Source organism: Channa argus, chromosome 23 (assembly GCF_033026475.1).
Source record: "Channa argus isolate prfri chromosome 23, Channa argus male v1.0, whole genome shotgun sequence".
Lineage (NCBI taxonomy): Eukaryota > Metazoa > Chordata > Actinopteri > Anabantiformes > Channidae > Channa > Channa argus.
In genome coordinates, this window is record NC_090219.1 from 2189739 (window position 1) to 2211569 (window position 21831).

The window sequence follows — 21831 nt, forward strand, 5'->3', positions numbered from 1 at the left end:
CCCTGAATAAAAATCCCAATAATTAGCAAAAATGCCCATTAAAAGTTTCTATAAATAAAAGTAATGACTTAAACCCATTTCTTTTGTACCAACAGTCCAAAACCCTAAATATAATGTAAAAAAATGTCAAAGAATAATCAAAGAAATATTTCAGTTTTTATAACCCAAACAGCTCAATAAAACCAGTATAAAACATGTATATACCAAATATAAAGATGACTTTGTCTGAAATCCCCCTCTACTAACCCATTCCCTACTCTAAAGGTAATGTACACTAAGTAGTTCAGACAATAGAGCAGTCAATTGACATTAAAGAGGCTTACTGACCATTGTCAGGTTGCGTCATAAATACCGGCTCTTTGCATAGTTTTCTCATTTCTATTGGGAGCACTACATTGTGGGATTGTTAGCATATTTCAATGTTATATTGTGAATGACTTTATGCGCATTACTGTATATACTGAATAGTTTTACAGTGACATCCTGTTCCTACTTTTTTCTATTTCCCAATTTGTATTTGTAAGGCTAAAACCACAGCCTGCAACAAAAACTACCAAATCACAAACCACCAGATATGTAAAAGGTTACCATAGTGTGAAATTTAGTCATATCCCAACCATCAATGAAGAGTACGTGGCATGACAAATTACACAATCCCAATGGAGTGACCCAATTTGTGGCAAAATGAAAGATTATTATACTGATTATTTTTATTATTTTACTGATTATATATATATATATATATATATATATATATATATATATATATATATATATATATATATATATATATACACACACACACACACACACACAGTATATGTTGTCTAGGACAGATAAAGGTATTTTGTCTAAGATAATATTTATCAGTAATAATGATACGATATCGGTATCAATATCAATGATAATACTGAAGTAAAAGTGCTGAAAAGCTTTAAACGTTTAGATGACTTGTCAGAGGATTAAGTGCTAATTTAAGATTATTAATGCCATTTCATGTGTTTGAACATAAAACAAAATAAAGTAAAATTGTTATCTTAGATTAATAGATTTTTTCCTGTTTAAAGGTGAAAGCTGGCTAGGTTTGCCATGTCAGAAGATGTGTAAGGAGCTGTTCTATATTAAAAAGTAGTGGTACTGAGCACACTCATATGCTTGCTGCTTTTACTGATGTGAACAATTTAGATAAAGGTTTTGACACAGTTGTGCCTACATCAAAGTCACACAGAACAAAACCATAAGGCATGTACTTCTAGCAAGGTATAAAGTACAAATTGAAATGTCACCTTTAAGGAAGTACTTTTTCTGTTATCCAGTCTGTCCTAAAGACAATATCAATATAATCATCAATATGTTTCTTGAATATCATTAGTAGTATCTGACTGCAACAGTGTACAACATTCTGTTGTAGTGAGATGATTTTTAGTGTTGGAACGGTATTTTTCAAAGCCCATTATTACAACTGAACCTCCCTTGTCTGCTGCATGAACGATAATTTCAGGCTTCAAGATTCTCAGCAGCCTTTAGTTCAGATTCAGTATTCACAGTAGTTAACATCAATAGGATTCAAATTAGAGGATGGCTGAGACTTCTTATTAAATAAAGTAGTTCTTCTATGCTTTTGAACACTCTACTCGTGATCTACTGTAATGCTTGATTTTGTAGAAAGAAATGTTTAAGATGAACAAATCTTGGAAAAATACCTATAGAGGTATGCTGTATCTATTGTGGCTTCCTTTTGTCCTCTTCTATAATAACAGTTTTTTCCAAATAATTAAAAGTAATCAAATTAGCTAGATAAATTATTAATTGGTGCATTAGGAAATTGTTATGTTTGAAAATTTGGCAGCACGAAAGTCAAAACTAATACATTTGTAGTCCCCGAACATCAGCAAAGCATTGAGCATCTACCTTTTTATCTAATCTAAAAAAACAAAAGAAAAAACAAATGGTAGCTTAAGGTGGATCAATTTAAAGCACATTTTGTCCTTACTTTATTTAGTTACTGTTTCAAACAATATAAACGTTGCAAAGATGAATTACTGAACAGGAGCACTTGGCACAGTCCCACAGGCTCAAACAGTCTCGGTGGTTGGAAAATTTTGTATAGTGCACTTTTAATAATCTTAATTTCATTAAAGCATTTATTGTTTATTATATCTGCAAAATAATTAAATGTAATGTAAATATACCGACTTCACAGTATATACATCAGTCCTGGAAGCTCCCAGAGTGTAAGCTTAATCAAACATAGCCATGGTAACCGGAGACATGGTTGTTTTTGCTAAACACAATCTTTAACCTGAAAGCATTTTCTCTTGTAACACTATATGTGTGAACATTTCCTTTCAACATATGTATATGAACAAGGCTGAAGCTGCCCACCTTGTGTTCTTCCACTTGGTGCTTAACATCCTCCAGGTCAGGACCTAGTGGTTGAGCTCCCATTCTCTTAATCCGTGCCTCTGTCACATCCAACCAGTCTGTGAGTTGCTGCAACTGCTGGTGCTGTAGGTCCATCAGGACTTCGTGAAGTCTGAGAGTGAGATAAGTATTTGGAAACTGACAATTACATTGAACTGTTAGGAAGGGCAGTGATTACTAATGACTTAATTGGTAAAAAAAAGCCACCTATCCTGTTCTTAAATTTACTAATCAGTTACATCAGACCCTTTCTGTCTTTTCTAAGTGGTATGTGGTAGTCTGGGCGATGTCTGCACTGCTTTCTGCTTGAATCAACAAGATTATCAAAGAAGACAGCTCAACAGTTGATTAAATTTTGTACAGTGTCATAATATCATTGGATTCACTTTAATTAGAAAGACTGCTGTTCTTTGTGTCAATGAATATACTGATATCATTGTGTAAAAATTTCATTTGGACACCTAAATTAATATTAAGAAAGCATGTGAAATCCTCATGGCCTTGTATGTCTGTCTTGTGTGTCTTTTCGTGTGCATGTCATGTGTGGAGTGTGAATATTAAAAATTTTTTTTAATGAGCCACATCTTGGACTTGTGAGGTTTTATTTTATCCGATTTTGTTTTCAAACAAAAGAAGAAAATGTAAATATATTAACTGGTATGGTACCTGGAGCTGCAGTGACAGTAACACCTGTGCCCAATCACCCACCTTGACGATAGCTGCTCATATACCGGTCTCCTGGACACCACAAGCCACCATCATTCACCACAAGCCATCATCTCAGTAACCTCAGACCAGAGAGTACCAGAGAGCTGTAGCCTTAAACCTGAATCTGAAGCTTAGCTTGAACTTAGCTTGTTTCTCACCCCTTTGTCCTCCTGTTTCAGAACCTCCAGCCGCCCTGCTTTGCTTCACTCATCTCTCCGGCTCCTTGTCTTTCCCCCCAGGCCTCAGCCTGCTCTTCCCCCGGCAACTCACTATTACACCACTTTACCTGCACCCAGCCTACAGTCTAATCAGCAATGTCTACAGAAATTAAAATAATTTTCATACCCATTATTTGATTTAAATTAGCAGTTTTTAAAAAACCTTGTTCCAAACAACTTGCTGAATGATCATAATGAGCAGTAAACACATTTATATTTATATAAGTTAAAGCTTCTCAAGAAGCTTCAGGTAGTTAACAGGGAGATGTGAATAACAGAAGTCAAGAAATAAAAAAGTAATCCAGAAAAAGAAGTTTAAACTCTACTAGCAAATCAATGCATAAAGTCTATGTAAATACTGCATTGTTGGTTTTGGAAGGTTACAGAAATTATCTGACACAGTTCCAGAATTCTAATAATGGAAATATGTGAGGGAAAAGTTTTCAAATCCAACTTGACTGCCCAACAAACACTGCAAGTTAAATGTAGTGGCACTTGAACCCTAACTAATTGCAATCACTGGTAGTCCACCAAAAGAATATTCAGGCAAAGTATGCTAGCATTGCCAAGTTATACCAAAATGAAAAATCATCCCTGTCACTCTCATCACCACTAGTTTAGGGAACACATGAAATCAATGAATAAGGACTGGGCCTTGTCTGTTTTCTTAATTTGTTCATTCAAAAAAACTTTTTTGTTCTGATTACTGCACTGTGGCTAGTTTATTGTTTTGTTGATTTAATTCATTCCTTTATTCTTTTATCTTTTATGCATATACCTGCTCTGTCTCTCCATGCTAGCCACTCTCAGGTGCTCCCACCGGGAGTTAAGGAGGTTCATCTGTTCCCTGACCTCTGAGTCCTCCTCCTCGCTAAGGTTTCCCTCCACTAGCAGGGCAGCGCCTGCTCGGAGGACTCGTCCCACGCTGCCCTGGTGGGTGGTCAGTTCCACCATGTACCCCTGGAAAGAGACAGATTTCACACATATTCTAGACGTTTACACAGCAGAATAGACAGAGTAATTTAATTTTGAGAGCTTCATTTGTCACTTTCAGTTAAATTTAAACCAGACTTTGATCATCTCTCCAAGTTTAGGACAGCTAAATAATCCACAGCTGAAACTAAAATAAATGACAATTACAGTTTTTAAAATTAGGAACCTAATCATACAATTTAAATTAATTTTTTGACTACTGAAATGTGAAGTTACAGTTTGCAGTAACAGCTGCAGTGAAAAAGTGCATATTTGATAACAACAATCAGCAGAAGTTGTTTACTAATGGGCAACATCACACAAATTTTACAGACTTTTCAAGCCTGACCCTTCAGTTCAGTGGAAATAGGCTCATTCTACTCAGTTTTTCCTAACTATTGGATATGATGTGTTGTTACAGATTGATAGCTGCTGTTTTTTTATATCTTTGAAATTTCTTTGGCTGGGTTTTTGTACTGATTGTACACTCATTGTAAATAGCTTTGTTTCTTTGTTATAACTATTATTAGAGGCACATTATTATATTGAAGATATTGTAGAATTAGCATTGTGTTTTCCTTGTTAATGTGTCTTTGTATTAAATGGATGCTATGTGAACAAAAAAGTTAGATTAGAATAAAAAAATTTATGCTGTCACAACTTCATCACTCCAGTTCTTACCTCATGTGTGTGAAACTGCTCCTTCACCTCCTCCACATGGTTGGAGATGGCTGGCTGTGCCTGGAGCCCATCTTCAGCCGACAGCAGCCATGTCAAAACCTTTAAATTCAGGTTGAATTTACAGAACATTCTTTAAAAAATAAGACTAACTGAAGAACTTAAAAGACAAAGATACAGAATACAGTGTCACTCAATATTTCTTTATCATCATCTTACCTCCTCCAGTGCAGCCTGATAGCTCTCCAGGCTGGTGGAGCCCGGAGGTAGAGGACTTAGGCCCCTCTGCAGTTCCTCATGACCAGGACTCAGGAGCTAGAATAAAAGGGGATGGATGGGAGATAATAGGAGGAGATGAAGCATGATGTTGTAAAATGATATGAGGCAAAACAGAGGGATTGAAAGGTTAAATGGTTAAAGGTTAAATGGTAGAACAGAAAAATGGGTTAAGAGGTAGGTAGAAAGACGAGGGTAAGACAGATGGGCAGAAAACGTATGAAAGAAAGGTGGAAAATAGAGATATGAGGGAAGGCATGTTATTGTTAGCCATTACCAGTGGCCTTTGTCCAACCCTAACAACTTGTCTTCTTTCTCTTTAGGTTTCTCTCTGTTGCCATATGTGTCTTTGTGTGCCCATTGCTGACCTGGACTCTGACAACTTTTCTCATTTTATCTCAGCTCTGTGCTCCTCACCTCACTCTGTCCTTTCTGGTAATGAGGTCACACAAGGTCCATCCACAGTGCTGATAAATGTTCAGTTTTAGTCAGTGACACTAGGGTGGTGCACTGCATTCACCAAAGTAAAAAATTGGAGACCTTATCTCGTATTTAAGTTATGTTTCTCGTAATTATGACATACGAGACTTAGGAATCTCATAAATATAAAAAATGACATTTTGAAAAGCTTAATCCGCAGAATTATTGATAGGTCTGTTTTACGTAGTTTTGCAAGTATTGAAAACTATCACAAAACTACTGTGATACCGAAGACATCCTAAAAACAAGATTAGTCTAAGACAGGTTGTCAAACATCTTCATATTTATTAGATCCCCAAGTCTCGTGTCTTGTAATTAAGAGAAACATGACTGGTAAATACGAGATCCGTAGTTCTGTAACTCGTATTTACGAGTTAAGCTCTCAAATTCTTTTGGACTGCCATAGCACTCTATGTATGGCTGTTTGGTTCTGCCTGATCAGTAATTATGTCATTAAAAATGGAAATGTTTACACCTGAAAGATGCTATTTATTTCCAATTGAGTAAATTCCTTGGTTTTATACTCCACATGATGCCAAACGGCACCTATGTTCCTCACCACCTTGAAAGAAAAACCTATTTATGATGAGACAGGGGTTTGTATTCTACACCCTGCTCTACACCCTGCATTTCAAAGAACAGAAGAAGAACTGGAAATAAAGCTTATCTGACAAACTATCTTTGCTTCTTGTTAAGCCTTTCAGATCCCAGTCAAGTTAAGTCAAGTATCCAGTTGGTACATTAAATATTTGACACTCTCTGAATACATTCCACCAGTGTCAAAGGAAATTATGGGCCACATTTAGTTAAACAGTGAAGAGTGACAGCTTTGAAAATGATTATGAACATGTAGAGAAGAAATAGTAACAAATGTGCAAGAGGAGCTCTGTTTCTATGTTTCAGGGTGCTGTAGCTACTCTTGTAATAGTGTCAGGTAAAAGACAATCTTGTAATTCAGATTGTTTGTGAGGGTGATGATGTACAGAGCAGCTTTTAGTTTAAATGTGAAATGCTGCAGAACCCCTTTGGCATAACAGTTTAGGTTGACAGTTTGAATAATTTGATACCTCTCCCATGGGTGTAAAACCAGGCAGAGGATTAGCTTAGCTTAAAACTACAGACAATGGAAAAAGCTAATTTGTCTTCAATTTTAAAAGAAATTCAACCATCATCCTACCAGCATCAGCAAATCACTAAATGCACATTTTTGTTAAGGGGTGACTTTACTGATTTCAAACAAAACTGCATAAACCTCAAGTCTGCTATTCCCTTATATCTCTCTGCTTCGAGCTGAAAATGGCTCAAGATAACACCCTACAAAGCTGTTTTTCACTTTAGAAAGGGTCCACGTACTGCTCATACTAAGGAGGTTATAATCTTGGTCAACATGCCCTTCCAAAACTCCTCCAGATGACATATGTTTATAATAGCAAGGTAGAGAGTTATATTATATTAGTTATATTAATATACATCTTAAAAATGCTGAAGTTGACATTTCAATGTATACACAAAAACATGTATACAAGCTACAATTTATACATGTCATTTTACAGCCCATTACATGCTGGAATGACATCCTAATGACTAGCAGTGAAAGTGGATAAATATCAGATAATAAGGCCACAGCTCAAAAGGATTGCATTAAAAATAGGAAAATGATTACAAATTTAATTTTCAATAATCTACTCAAATATATCAATCTATTGGTCAATTGCCACAAGATTTGTTTGCTAGATGTAATGCACGTTTAAAGATGTTTGCTTCAGATTTGTTGACACTTTGTAGTTTTTCTAATCAAAATCAGAAGTACAATGTAGAAACTGATAAACTATTTTACATGACTGCTGTCCTTCTGGCCAAAACAATATGATGTGAACATGTTATCAATCAAACCTCATGTTTCAGGTTCCTTATTGGTTCCTTAGTCTGCCACAGAGAAAATATATATATATAAAACATTTTGTTTTTAGACTTCTTTTGATTACACGATAATAAGTCTATTCAATGTGTTTAACATAAATATTTGCATGTGTTGATAGGTGTTTTATAGGTGGAGTGAGTCATGCTAGCTTTTTCAATTCCTTGTACCTTTTTTAGCTTAACCTAAATTATATTTAAATACATTAAAGTAGTATGTTTTGAAGCAATGTTTGACGGATAGGGTAGATTTTGTTAGCTTACTGTAACATTCACTAATTTAAATGGATAAATTCAATTAAAACAATATGTGAGTAAAATGCACTTAGTGTAAAAAAAAATATCCAGGTCAGAAGTCCCATAGTTTAATATCTATTGTTGAAATGGTATTTGTATAAGAAAGGATTGGGACTAAAACAGTTTGAGTTCTGACATATTATGTCAGTCTGATTTTAACTCAGAATTCTAACTTTACACTCAGAACACAATAAGGAAAAAAGAGCCATGATTCTGAGAATACAAATGTCATAATTCTGAGTTGAAAGCCAGGAAACTGAAAAAAAGCAGATGTATCAGTTTGAAGCCAAAATTAAATGCTTAAAAACAAACAAACAGACTTCTAAAGAAAATGTTCTTAGTGACCCAAATACTCATATGTATTTTTCTCAACACAAGTTTGTCATTCTATTTTTGAATTTGTTTTCACTTATTATAGGGATAAGTGAAGAGCATAAAATAATAGCATGAAAATATAGAACATAAGTAATAATACAGTTTCTTGAACATATAACAAAAAAATTAGAGAAATTGACCCTGTTTAATTTATATTTTGTAGGTAAATTTTCCAAATAAATCATGGACTTAGGATGGTATGATGAACATTTTTTTTCAATGATACAGACAAGTAAGAGCAGACATAACAAAAGCCAAACCATGCACAGACAGACATTTGGTGACAAATCCTGGTGCGGACCTGATCAGTAAAATGCCTCCTCTTTTGCTCGGGCGACTTGACATATGCAGCTTGGGTGTAGGCATAGCTTTTATAGCGAGGCTGAGGGGAGGGACTCCGCACTCGCCCCTGAGCCACACTCACTGTGATCTGAGAGGGACAGAGAAAGAGGAAGAAAGAGTTGGCAGGGCATTAGGAGAAGCCAAGATATAGAGAAGGAAAGAATAAAAGAAGTGATAGAAAGCAAAACATGGACAGCAAAAGACCCTAAGCCAATTTATACAGAACAAAAAGAAGCAGAAGTGAAGGCGTTGAGTGGAAGAAATGCAAAAGGCAAGAAAAAGAGGCAGAAGTATACAAGTAGTCAGGGATGATGAATATTGAAGATGAAGAAAAGCAAGAAAGAGAAGCAAAAAAAGGAAAAAAAGAAATGTGAATTATTGCATTAAAAGCTCTGTTTCCATCCAAATATCAAATTAGTTTTAGGTAAACTTTTAAAACAGAAGATATAAAAAATAAGGACAGATTAGTTGTATTTTCATCATTAGAGTGTCGAAAAACACATTTACAAGAAAAATAAGTTTTGGGCAAAAGGTTTTCTACCTTAATTTCAGCAAACTAGCATATTTCCTGCTCTTAAAAAATGAAAATACAGAAATATGGCAATGAACAAATGTACTCGACTTCATATAGAAATCTAGAAGTTTGTGGTTGACAGATATTTTACTACAGCTTAGGTTCAGAAGCAGATCATTTTAGTTGATTTTAGATTTTTTTAGTTGACATCTTCAGCCTAGAGTATGTAATTAAGCAGTCATTTTTCAAAAATTTTAATGTTGTAGTTTAGAAGACCAAATTAAAGTAAATAAGTACTGTAGTTTGTAAAAAATAAATAAATAAATAAAACAGCAAGATAATGGATTTAACTTTGTATGTTTTTTGAATTGGGGTTTTTTGAATTGGGGTTCTACGTTTAAACTTGCGTATTTAAGTGATGTGCAAGTATAAAGTACAATCCCAATTCAAAACATTTTGGGACAATGTGTAAAACCTAAATAAAAACTGAATGCAATGATTTGCAAACTCATCAACCCATATTTGTTTACATAAACATAAACATAAACAACATATCAGATATTGAAACTGAGATATTTTACCATTACATGGAAAGTATTGGGTAATTTTTTATATGATGGCAGCAACACATCCCAAGAGGATGGAACAGGGGCTGGAAAAGTAATAAAAAAACAAATGGAAGAGCATTTGACTAATTATGACTAACTTCTTCTTTTCCTTTCGGCTGTTCCCTTTCAGGGGTCGCAACAGCAAATTATGTGCCTCCATCTAACCCTGTCCTCTGCATCCTCTTCACTCACACCAACTAACTTCATGTCCTCTCTCACTAAATCCATAAATCTCCTCTTTGGTCTTCCTCTAGACCTCCTGTCTGGCAGCTCCAACCTCAGCATCCTTCTACCGATATATTCACAGTTTCTCCTCCTTGAAGTTGTTCTTTAAAGTGGGCACCAGTACACTTCTCCTCCAATTCTCGGGCAGCCTCTCACTCTTTTTGTTTGGCCTTTGCCACCTCTATCTTCACCTTACGCTGCATTTCCCTGTACTCCTGTCTATTCTCTTCAGTCCTCTCAGTGTCCCACTTCTTCTTAGCTAACCTCTTTCTCTGTATACACACCTGAACTTCCTCGTTCCAATTCTCCTTGTCCACTTTCCTCTTTCCCGATGACACACCAAGTACCCTCCTACCTGTCTCCCTGATCAAATTAGCTGTAGTGGTCCAGTCACTCTCCCCTACCAATACTTTACAGTCACTGATCTCTTTCAGATTACAACGTCTACACACTCCTGGCACACTCCTGATGTAGTGTAGTTCTACCTCCGCTCTTATATGTCACCCTATGTTCCTGCCTCTTCTGGAAGAAAGTGTTCACTACAGCCATTTCCATCCTCTTTGCAAAGTCTTATGACTAACTAATTATGACTAACCAATTAGGTTAATTGGCAACAGGCCAAGAGCATAAGAGGAGCATTTCAGAGAGGCAGAGCCTCCTAAATGTAAAGATTGGCAGAGGTCTGCAGCCAAAAATTGTGGAACAATTTCAGAAAAATGTGAAGACTTTAAAGATTCCTCCCTCTATGGTATATAATATCATCAAAAGATTCAGAGAATCACAAGGAATCTCTGTGTGCATGGGACAAGGCCAAAGGTAAAAACCGGATGTCCTTCATACCCTCAGGTAAAAAAGGAACAACTCTCTACTGGACATCACTGTGGGCTCAGGAAAACTTCCAGAAATCACCGCAAACACAGTTCACTATGCAATCCACAAATGTAAGTTAAGTAAGTATCATGCAAAGAAGAACCCATACGTGAACACAATTCAGAAACCCCACGGTGTCTTCTGGGCCAAAGCTCATTTTAAATTGTTTGAAGCTAAATGAAAAACTGTTCTGTGGTCAGATTAATCAAAATTTGAAATTCTTCTTGGAAACCATGGATGCCATGTCGTGGGGACTAAAGAGGAGAGGGACGATCCAGCTTATTATCAGCGGACAGTTCAAAAGCCTGCATCTCTGATGGTATGGGGGTGCATATGGTGTGGGCAACTTACACATCTGGAAAAACACCTTCAATGTTGACAGAGGTTTTGGAGAAACATATGCTCCCATCCAGACAACTTTCAGTAAAGGCCTTCAATATTTCAGCAAGACATTGCCAAACCACATACTGCATCTATCACAACAGCTTGGCTTTGCCGGAAAAGAGTCCAGGTGATGAACTTGCCTGCTTGCAGTCCAGACCTTTAACCAATAGAAAACCTTTGGTGGATCATAAATTGAAAAGTCTGGCAACAAAGGCCCACGACTGTTGAAAACCTAGATTCTTGCATCGGACAAGAATGGGACAACATTCCTCTTCTAAACTCCAGCAACTGGTCTCCTTACTTCCCAGATGTTTTCAGACAGTTGTTAAAAGAAGAGGAGATGCTAGACAATTGTAAACATTGCCCCGTTCAGACTTCCTGGAGATGTGTTGCTGCAATCAAATTCAAAATGAGCTAATATTTTCCATAAAATGGTAAAATGTCTCAGTTTCAACATCTAATATGTTGTAATATGTTTTATTGTGAATTAATTACAGGTTGATGAGATTGCATTCTGTTTTTATCTATGTTTTATACATTTTCTCAACTTTGTTTTTATTTGGTTTGTAGTATAGCTGAATGAAGTACAAGTATATAAAAATTGTCCAGTACTTAACTAAGTGTAACCTATTATAGATGCTTTGTATCTCTGACGATTATGTTACTGTAAATTGGGAGACACCTTCTGATAATCTGCCAAAACTGTATTGTTTTCAAATCAGTCCTTTAAAATTAAAAAAAAATCCTTGAATGGAAACTAAGATGAAGATAATTAAGAAATAGCAGTGAGACAGAGACATGTTTGAGACATTTTTGTGCAGAGAATGTGGACAGAATAGGCAACAGACAGTAGCAAAATGTAGTCACACATAGATGCAGTTGTGAGCAGCTCTTATTCATCTTTCATTCTGACTGCTAATGTTTAAATGTCAACAGTTACAGTTTGTTTTCTCAGGCATTCTCGCATTAACATCCTGCTTTAAACTCAGTCACATTTATGTCAAAAATAGTAGCAGCTCTGTATAACAGCAATCCTCTAATTATGCAGTAGACTAGTAGTTGATTTGCAAAAAAAAACAAGGAGTAAATGTCAGGGGAGGGGTTTACTAAGTTTGCTAAATTTAAAGTTGAATAACGCATCCACCATCACATTTTCAAGCTCATTTATCGACGTGTTGTAGTTCGTAAATGTAATCGCTAAATAGCCTTTAAAGGGAAAGACAAAACTTAAATTGTTAACCTGTTGCATTCAGCTATTCTCTGGACTTTTGACAAAAAAGTACAAGTGAATAATCACTGTGTGTTTTCTTTCTGGTGTGTTAATACCTTTAAGTCCTTACTCCTCATCTGCCTGAACATTTAACATGGTCTATCAAAGAGAATACTTCATAAATGTGTGGATGACTTACAGAGAACAAATTGAAGAATATAAAGTGCAGGTCAGGCAAAGTCTTCCTTTTCCATGTTTAATAAATATAAGACTAAATATAGAAATGTGTCATTTGTTTTAGCCAGCAAAAGTTGTAGTTAATGATTATAGAAGGATGTATAGTTCCTACACAGTTCAACCAATACTTTTGATCAAACTCTCAAGTTAAAGTTGGCAGTCTACACTTCAAACACATTATGGCAGTTTAATTTCAAAACAATTGCCAAATGATGAAAACTGTCACTCAGTCTAAATACATATGGACCAGTCTGTAACTAACGCAGTACTAGAAGATAATTAGTGGATATGGCAAATAATGTAGCAGTCAAGCTGTACTTTACTACAGATGATCTGCAAGTAGCTGACCCCTCTTTTGGCTGCACAAATACCTTATAATTCATGGTTTCTTTGAAATTCCAATGATGTTTTTTCTAAAATCTTCTCTGTTTCCGATTCCTTTCCTGAGATGTCAGTCCTCTTTCACCTCTCCTTTCAATGTTCTTTACTTTTCATAATTTTTCATTATTTCTTCCGTTTCTGTTTTACCACGTGCTTTTTTCCAATTTTTTTCCTTTCAGAGGGATTAGGCAAATTTCCAGCTGTAAGAACAGACAGCCAGGGGCGAACGAGCCTGCAGAACAAACATTTCCTGGCAACTTTAGCATTTGTAGTTTTAAACTACTGCCTTATACTTAAAACTGTAATTTTTCCTACTATATTCTTGAAAACCTTGTCATGCTCTTCCTCTCTAACCCCCAGGTGGAGGTAGCATTGTGTTGATGTAAGAAGTTGGTGACAGCGCCGCTTTGATGATGACAGATGGGAAAGGAGGCAGATAATAGCTGCTGTCAGTAACTCTTTTTTTAAACATCCACCTTTCCTCTCCATCTCTTGTTTTATTGCCATTTATTGATGTGTTCCTTGCACTCCCCATTTGTCGGCTACATCTCACTCATCTTCATCCCTTTCTACCCCTTCTCTCCCCTCTACATATTTTACACCTCCCTTCTTCCTCTATTCAGTATTCTATTTTTTTCCTCTGCCTCGTTTTTTACAGTCTGTCTATCTGATTCCCAGTCGGAAAAGGCCCTGAGTTTCTCTCCCCTCTCAGACACATGAAGAAGGCTTGATGTGGCCATTAAACTGAATGAGATAATAATATTACCAGCGATTACTCCAGGAAGGTCTATCCATCTTGTTGTGATTCTGTGCGATAGCATGACACTGACCTCAGTTTAACTCAGCTCAAAAGGTCAAAACTAGTAGATCTAATTTGTGATTTTTTTACAGCAATTTTATTCAGAGGGTCTGTCCTAAATTAGTGGTCAATTTTCATTCCAATGTAGAGAAAATGTCAGTTGGCGACTAAGAGAATAAGCTATGTCTTCTCCTAGCTCCAAAGTAAAAGCAGCTACAGTAAGTGAGTACATCCAGCCTGGCGGGGCTTTGGGGATCCCTTGAATCAAGCAGGAGGAATTACCAAAAAAAGGAACATCTGTTTGCCATTCTGCCAGTGAAACTCTAGCCTGGGTATGTGACTATGAAATGGATGGGTGAGTAGACAAATGGACAGATGGATGCTGATTAGATAAAAGCTGAATAAGGTTTGGGAAAATAAAACTGTTTAGCTACTGCTTAGTGTGCACAAGATCTTAAGAGGGTAATTACTTCAGTGCTATTCTTGTGGGGCATTTACTTTTTATGTCAGAAGAAGTATTGCTGTTTCCAGTCCTGCTAATACAGAGAGCAACAAGTACAACAATATATATCAATATTAGCTCAGAATTAAAGGTACAGCATGAACATATTTGGGTGATCCAACAAGACAATAACCCCAAACATCATTGACCCCTCAAATGGCGAACCTTATTAGCTGTTTGGGTGGTTGATGGTGTTTTTTTGGTCTGAATATAGAGAACACCATATTTGTCTGACATTCAGGACCTACCCCCTCAAATGCAGTTCTCTTACCTGCTTAGCCATTTTGTTATTACCCGTGTCAATTACCAGACATACCCCCTTGCCTCTGTACCAATTTGAGAAGATGACTAATTCAAAACCACTCAACCATAAACTCACCCACCAATGTAAATGTTTCTGACTGACAATCATATATAGGTTTGTACATGATTGGTTGTTTGTTTTTAATTTTTAATTTCCACAACCAATTTATTATAAGCATATTTTTACTGTGTGGGAGACACTGACAAGACAACCCCCAACAGCACATTCCAATCCCCAGCTGTGCAGTGCCGGTCCAAGAAATTGGGGAGGGTTGCGTCAGGAAGGGCATCTGGTGTAAAAACTGTGCCGAATCAACAATCGGACAATGATCCTCACTGGGGACCCTGAACTCATGGGATAGGCCAAAAGGACAAAGCCTATGATTAGGGGAGGCCGGTGAGCATGGAGATTTCGAGGAGCATGGAGTTTCTTTTTTCTTGAATTTCCTTCAGGATCAATAAAGTATCTATCTATCTAACTCACTCTATTTCTCTCTCTCTCAATTAAAATGATGAAAACTGTCATTGTTTAAATAATGAGCTTTAATATACACATTATCTGCTGTTATAACTAAAACATTTGCCATAAACTATCCTCCCTTCTTTATCATGTCCTTTGATTACAATGATTGTAATAATGTCTTCACTGCTGGTTTCTGCAGGAAACAAGCAGCTTGATGCTAATGAGAAGCCTATATATGGTTTGTTCATTATCCAATTTCTCTTTTTATTTAAAATTTGAATTCAAAGTCAGTTTCTCTTAATCCTTTTTAACCATGCTTGTGAAGACTGTGTTGTTGTGGGTTAGTACCATAATTCATTTTGCAGAACTACAGGGAAAGAGGGATTTTCAAATCTCCCACTAATGTTTTTTTTACTACTTGTAGAGATGTGGAAGTGTCTTCACAGTAATGCTGTTACCCAACTCTTCATTATCAGATTATCTGCATTTCTTTGATTATTTCTGTTCTTGCAGCTGCTGCCATGCATTACTGATAAAAAATAGCTTGGAGAACTTTTTTTTAGATTGGATCACATTTTTGGTTTCTTTTACGGTCTTCAGTTTAACTCACAAACTACAACAGAGAGACAGTTACTTGCCATAAGCTCACTCAGTAATCTTGATAGAACAGCTGGTTGATTTTTTTTTTTAACAGAGCTACTTTCACATAATTTTTTAAGGAGTGGATTTGGGGTGACATTCTGGATGGAGAGTCATGAACAACACGGAGCAATATTGGTATCAGTGTCAGAACATCCCTAGTTTACACACACATACTCAAGGTTCCGTCTGCTCACTTTCCCTTACAGTCACACAGTTTCCCTCCTCCCTGCCTGTAACACCTGGATCACATTTAGTGAATCCTAAACCCATTCCTCGATCCTTGATGGATCCTCTGTAATTCATGTTAAAGGACATTCCAAAGCCTTTTATTTTGCTTTGAGGATTGAAAATTGAGGAGTTATAAGTAGAAATAAGCAATGACATAAGAGAGCATCCTTCACAGAAATCTTTTACTGGACATCAATCCCTTGGTTAAAAACCTTTTGGTTATTGGACACACCAGCTGATCAGAAAGATATAAAACCGTAGCACAACACCAACACAGTTATTACACACAAATAGGTCTTATTGCTTCTGTTTTTTACCTAAGTTTTTATTTTATGTGTTTTCAGATCCACCATCTGGGTAAATAGGTGAATCAGCTTTAGGTCTGAGTGACAAAAAGGCATGAAATTTTTTTTTTATACACAAGACATATTTTTTCTCTTAAAGGGCTGTTATTCCTTACTATTAATAATCACTGATGATGATCCACAATGTGGGTTACTGAATAATTACTTTGTATTGCATGTAAATTTATTTGTATTAAAAACTGAATACAAATAAATTTACATGCAATAAATACAATGTATTAAATGAATAAATGCATTGCTGGTGTTGACCACAGAAAAAATATATAATCCAAGATTTAATAAATTTGTGGACAGTGTTTTGGGGGGAGAAATACAGACTCCAGTGCAACAAAATTGACCAAAGCACTTCAGAAGTCTGACTGACAGTTGATCCAGCTGAGCTAACATCATCAGAAACAAACATCAGAGGAAAAAGCATCTTATGTGTCTAAAAACACACTTCCTTGGTTCTTTACTCTTTATGTCTTTTCCTTGAATCACTCCATTTAGTAGGAGGGATTAAGACGCAAAGGAGAAGAAATAAGTTAGGGAAATGTGGATTCATTGAGGGAATTGGAATGACGGAATTGCCCATTGATCACTAAGCTCCATGTATGTAGTCACTCTTAGCAGTTTGGTCTTTCTGGTAACTCTGGTTTTGTCTTTTGTTTGCATCATGTTCACTCTGTAGCTTTCGTTAGATGTTCTGCACTGATACTGACTGTTAAGTACAGCATGACACTGCACTTTTCTTTTCAGTTCCTTTTGTTCATGCTTTCGTTACATTCACAGTGAGTAGAGTATCTAGCTTATGAACATTCAGTCACTGCTTATGTTCATCCACTCTTGTCTCGGTGCCTAGCTTCATGTTGTAATGTGGCCTTTGTATTCTTACATCAAAATAACTCACCAGTTCTCACATGTATGTATTTTCGCTGTCTCATGTTAAAGTAACTTAAATTGAAAATTATTTAAAATAATAATTGGTGTAATGTAATAGTTAATACAGTAATACAGTAGGTTCTACGTTAAAGTAACTAAACTGTTATCATGTTATAAACCTGTTGTTGATTCTGATTATGTTTATTATATCCGAATCCATTTTAATCCTTTAGTGAATTTAATTTTGATAGCTGTTAAAAAATGAAAACATTTGTTCTCTGGAAGACAGAAGCGATGCACCTTATTCACCTCATTTTTGGCTTTGGTGAAAGGAAGAACAGTGTTCGCTGTTTGGGTGGCATAGCTAAAACAACATTAATTTGAACTTATAATTCAGTGCATATCATTTAAATAGATTACTCTGAATTCCTCTAATAGGTGCAGTAATTTTATTCTTCTAGCATATTAATGAGCAGAATGACCAGCATCAATTGACTAGGGTCCATGAAAACTAAAACTAAACCTATATAATGCTTATCAAGTTTTTCACTTTGTTTAAAAAAATACAATAAAAGTCACATTTACACATATTCTCTCATGTCCCCCTATGACATGGAGTTTCCTAAGCTCCTAAGACCCTCCTAACCCCTTTGTTCCTATGCCTGTTACTGAAAATGGTTGGACCAACACCCCCATGCCACTTTCTGATGCTGTCTGCTGACACCTTGCCTGCTCCAGTCCACAGGCCAGCCAGCACATGTACAGTAGGTTCCAAATTCAGGCAGCAAGAGACTGTGATCCCCGTGCCATGAACCCAATTCAACAGTCATCACAACCCTCCCTCATTCATTACCATAAACAACAATATGCAGTCTTCTTTGTTACTGTGGTAAAAAGACTAAAAACGTTCAACTTTTCTCAATTAGTACCTTAAGGAAGTGGCTCACAGTACTGAATTTATTAAACTGTGTCAATGATAATCAAGTGATCAGCTCATGATGGTGCTCTTTATAATGTAGAACAAGATGTGCATGTGAAACTTTAACCTAACAGAATAAATAGCATTGTAATCTTAGGTGGAATCACAAGATGTTGCATGTTTCAGATAGCTCAAAACCAAAACAAACACCATTTCTTCCACTGATCCACTGATCCACTCAATGTACCATCTATGAATCTATATGTTAATTTTAGCTCATGCTTCTGTGCCATAGAGCTTCATTATTGTTTAAAACCCATTAAAAACATATTAGTGGGCCATGCTGTTACACTGAGTGACATGTTTCCTTCTCACAAAAAATGTGACTTGAATTTAAAAAAAAGCTGTCTTTAACAAATTTGCACAGGTCAGAAAAAGATATTCCTAAGAGATTTAAAATTATTACTAAACATGTTGTGGGAGCCAAATTTGAATGAATTATTAGTGCTATCCAGACATAGTATTTGTTTAAACTGTGGTGTATGCTTGTTTCTTCAGAGTACTTTGCATGGTTTTAAGCATATATGATTATTTCTTGCAATGTCTTGAATAGCAAACATGCCTATATAGTAATATGAGCAACTTAACAGAGTCTCTGAACACATAGAAAGGGTTGTGGCTGAATCGTTGTAGGTGCAGACTGGAGTGACAGTTTTTTGACCTTGTTGTGGATATGTGGATATTTTGTGGAATTTATTAACCAAAATTCTTGGATTTCTGTGTAAATACTTTTGCAATTTTCATTTTGTAAGTGCATTCTTTAATTTCTTGTGGAGAATAAAACATGTGGTTGCACTACAGAAGAGGAGTCAGTGTGAGTTGTGTGCGTACTTTAAGGAAGAAACACTTGCTAGTATGAAGTTTACACAGTTCTGGAACCAACACGTCTTCAGATCTGTGACTGATGTGCAGGAAGGTAGAGCGGTCGTCCACCAATCCTGCAGTGGTTGATTCGATGCCTGGGTCCTCCGGTAACATGTCGAAGTGTCTTTGAGCGAGACACTGAACCCCACTTAGTTGCTCCCGGTGAGTGTTGGCCAGCTGCATAGCAGCTCCCCCATTGGTGTGTGTGTGCATTAATGAGTTAAATAAGAAGCAGTGTAAAGTGCTTTGAGTGCCAAGAAGGAGAAAATCGCTATATAAGTGCAAACCATTTACCATTTATATCTGAGCTTTAGTATTCAACATCTCAAATAACTAAAAGATTCAGTGTCATTGTTTTATATATATTTTTGAAACAGAAATACAGTTATATTATAGTATATAGTGTTATAGTCAATCATAATAAATGACAGGCGATGATAAAACCATAGAATGAGCAGCAGAAAAAAAAATGGGGGTGCACTGTATGTTGTGTATGATGAATACTTCGTTTGACGAAGTAAGACTTACTAATATAAAGAGTAAGACTTAGTAAGACTTACTAATATAAAACTAATTAAATTACTGTGCCATCTACATATGTGGTACATGTCTCAAAGAGAAAAGTAAGCTATCTCTTCACTGTTTATTTTCAACAGGTTATATACAACTTGTATTTAGTGAAGACCAAAATGTAATTAGCCATAACAGTATGACCTGGCAGCCATTCACTGTTGTCATCAAAGAGCAATGACAGGGAGAACTGAAGCAACAGGTAGATGTGTGTGTGTGTGTGTGTGTGTGTGTGTGTGTGTGTGTGTGTGTGGAATGTCTAACCTGCTGTGAGAAGCGCTGTTGGGTTTGGATCTGGTAGTGCTCCTCTGTCGTCACCCTTGTGATGCTGGCAGAGGTAGCCCGTGGCAGTGTCTCCACCTCCTGAATGGCTTCCCACGAGACACTTTGGGGTAACACCTGGAAGAGTGACGTCACGTACATAATGACACTCTTCTTGTCAGGGTGAGGCACCGCCACATCTGAAGGGCAGAAAGTAAGAGAATGACGGCATTTTAAAGGACTTTATACAACCACATTTATAGGCTTAGTGGGACTTTTCATGTTGGGTATAATGATCATGTGTAAAATTTGTGGAAGGGCCGTTACACTTAACTGCTTTGCTGTTTTAGTCATGTCTGGGTAGGTTGAAATCATTTTATGACATAAATACCTTATTTATATTAACTGTTTCACAATTGCATCTCCTTCGCACACAGTCAGGGCTGTTTGGTTTAATGGTATAAAATGTTCCTAATTTTGATTCTCAAGGCCCACTAGCCTGGTCAGGCGTGTTCAGTTAAGCAGAGGTTAGAGGATACCAATTCACTCAATCTTTCCCCACTCCACCCCTACAGTATCTAAGATGGTATCTGGTTTCTGATTGAACAAAATGTTTTTGTGCTTAAACCAAGAAGGTAGGACAACTGTTTTTATGTGTTTTCCCCTTGAGTATGGTTTGAATACAGATAATGGTTTTATGTACTCTATAGGAGCTGTTGAATACTATAACATGAACTGAACTTATATAACTGCTGCTGACATGATTATATATGAATAACAGTCCATAGGCTACTGCATATTCAAAAACCTTTTGATGAACACATTAATTGGCTGCTTCCTGGGATATGAGTCTTTGTTAGTCCACCACTTTGATCCAGACTAAAATATTAAGTATTCAGTTCAAACTTCCAGCCTCCCATAAACTATGGAATCAAAGTTCAAACTCAGACTTTTTTAATGCTTTAGTTTATACGCTTATTTAGTTTATGAGTTTATTTTGTGATACAGTATTTGGCAAATGATCACATGCTAACTAAGATGGTGAGCACCATACATTTGTGAGTACATTACCATAACAATGTTAGCACTGCTGTGCCAATATTAGGCACTCTTAGAGTGCTTTCATACGGAAATCGGTTGCCACAAAGCAATACCATGTGATAGGAACCCCAGTGGTTGTACCAACTAGTGGTGGCGGCAGAATTCATTACAATTAGCATAATTTAATAGACCATAGTCCACTGCCGATTGAAAACACCAGGTTTGTAGCTAAACAAAACTGAAATTTTGAGCTTTGTGACATTTCACAGACAAAACAAATAAATGACTAATCAACAATCTGCAGAGTCATGAAAATAGTAGTTAGTTGCAGCCTACAAAATAAAAACAGATCTCAGTGACCTGGTCAGTAATTTCCATTAGATGGAGTTCAAATATTATACAGTATCCATGATGTAAATTTTGTAACCTTTTAAATTTTTGAGGGTCAGAACAGATTTACTATGGATATTTACATGCAGCTCAGAAATGCAGTGCATCGACATTGACTGCAGTGCAAGTGCACTGACATAAATAAAATTAATTTAATTGCTTACAGCATTTCGTGCATTGAAGGTACATAACAGCTATTTTGTCATCATGTTCTGTACTGCACAACATGAATGAAGTTTGTTTAAAACCTTTGCAAATTTAATAACAATGAAAAAAAAAAAACTTTGTACATAACTATTGACAGCCTTTGCTTAATACTTTGTTGAAGCACCTTTAGCACCTATTACAGGCTCAAATCTTTTTGAGGATGATGCTAAAAGCTTGGCACACAGATTGTTTCTCCCATTCTTTTTTGCAGTACCTCTCAACTCCATCAGGTTTTCTACA

The 21831-nt window shown here is 36.3% G+C and overlaps 1 protein-coding gene across 23 annotated transcripts in view; it reads right to left on the reverse strand.

The window, feature by feature from the left end:
- Nucleotides 1-21831, reverse strand: part of dmd (dystrophin) — a 330473-nt gene that overhangs the window by 161821 nt on the left and 146821 nt on the right. For 22 of the 23 annotated variants that reach the window (XR_010912201.1, XR_010912203.1, XR_010912202.1 and 19 more), the window contains exons 9-14: nucleotides 19957-20153; nucleotides 8647-8775; nucleotides 5220-5315; nucleotides 5004-5102; nucleotides 4129-4310; nucleotides 2386-2536 (exon numbers count right to left, since the gene is read on the reverse strand). Coding sequence is in view for 20 of the 23 variants with exons in the window: in XM_067493119.1 (XP_067349220.1) it covers nucleotides 2386-2536; nucleotides 4129-4310; nucleotides 5004-5102; nucleotides 5220-5315; nucleotides 8647-8775; nucleotides 19957-20153 (854 nt within the window). In the remaining 3 variants the exon portion in view is untranslated. The remainder of the gene's footprint in view (nucleotides 1-2385; nucleotides 2537-4128; nucleotides 4311-5003; nucleotides 5103-5219; nucleotides 5316-8646; nucleotides 8776-19956; nucleotides 20154-21831) is intronic. The other variant, XM_067493121.1, reaches the window with a different exon arrangement.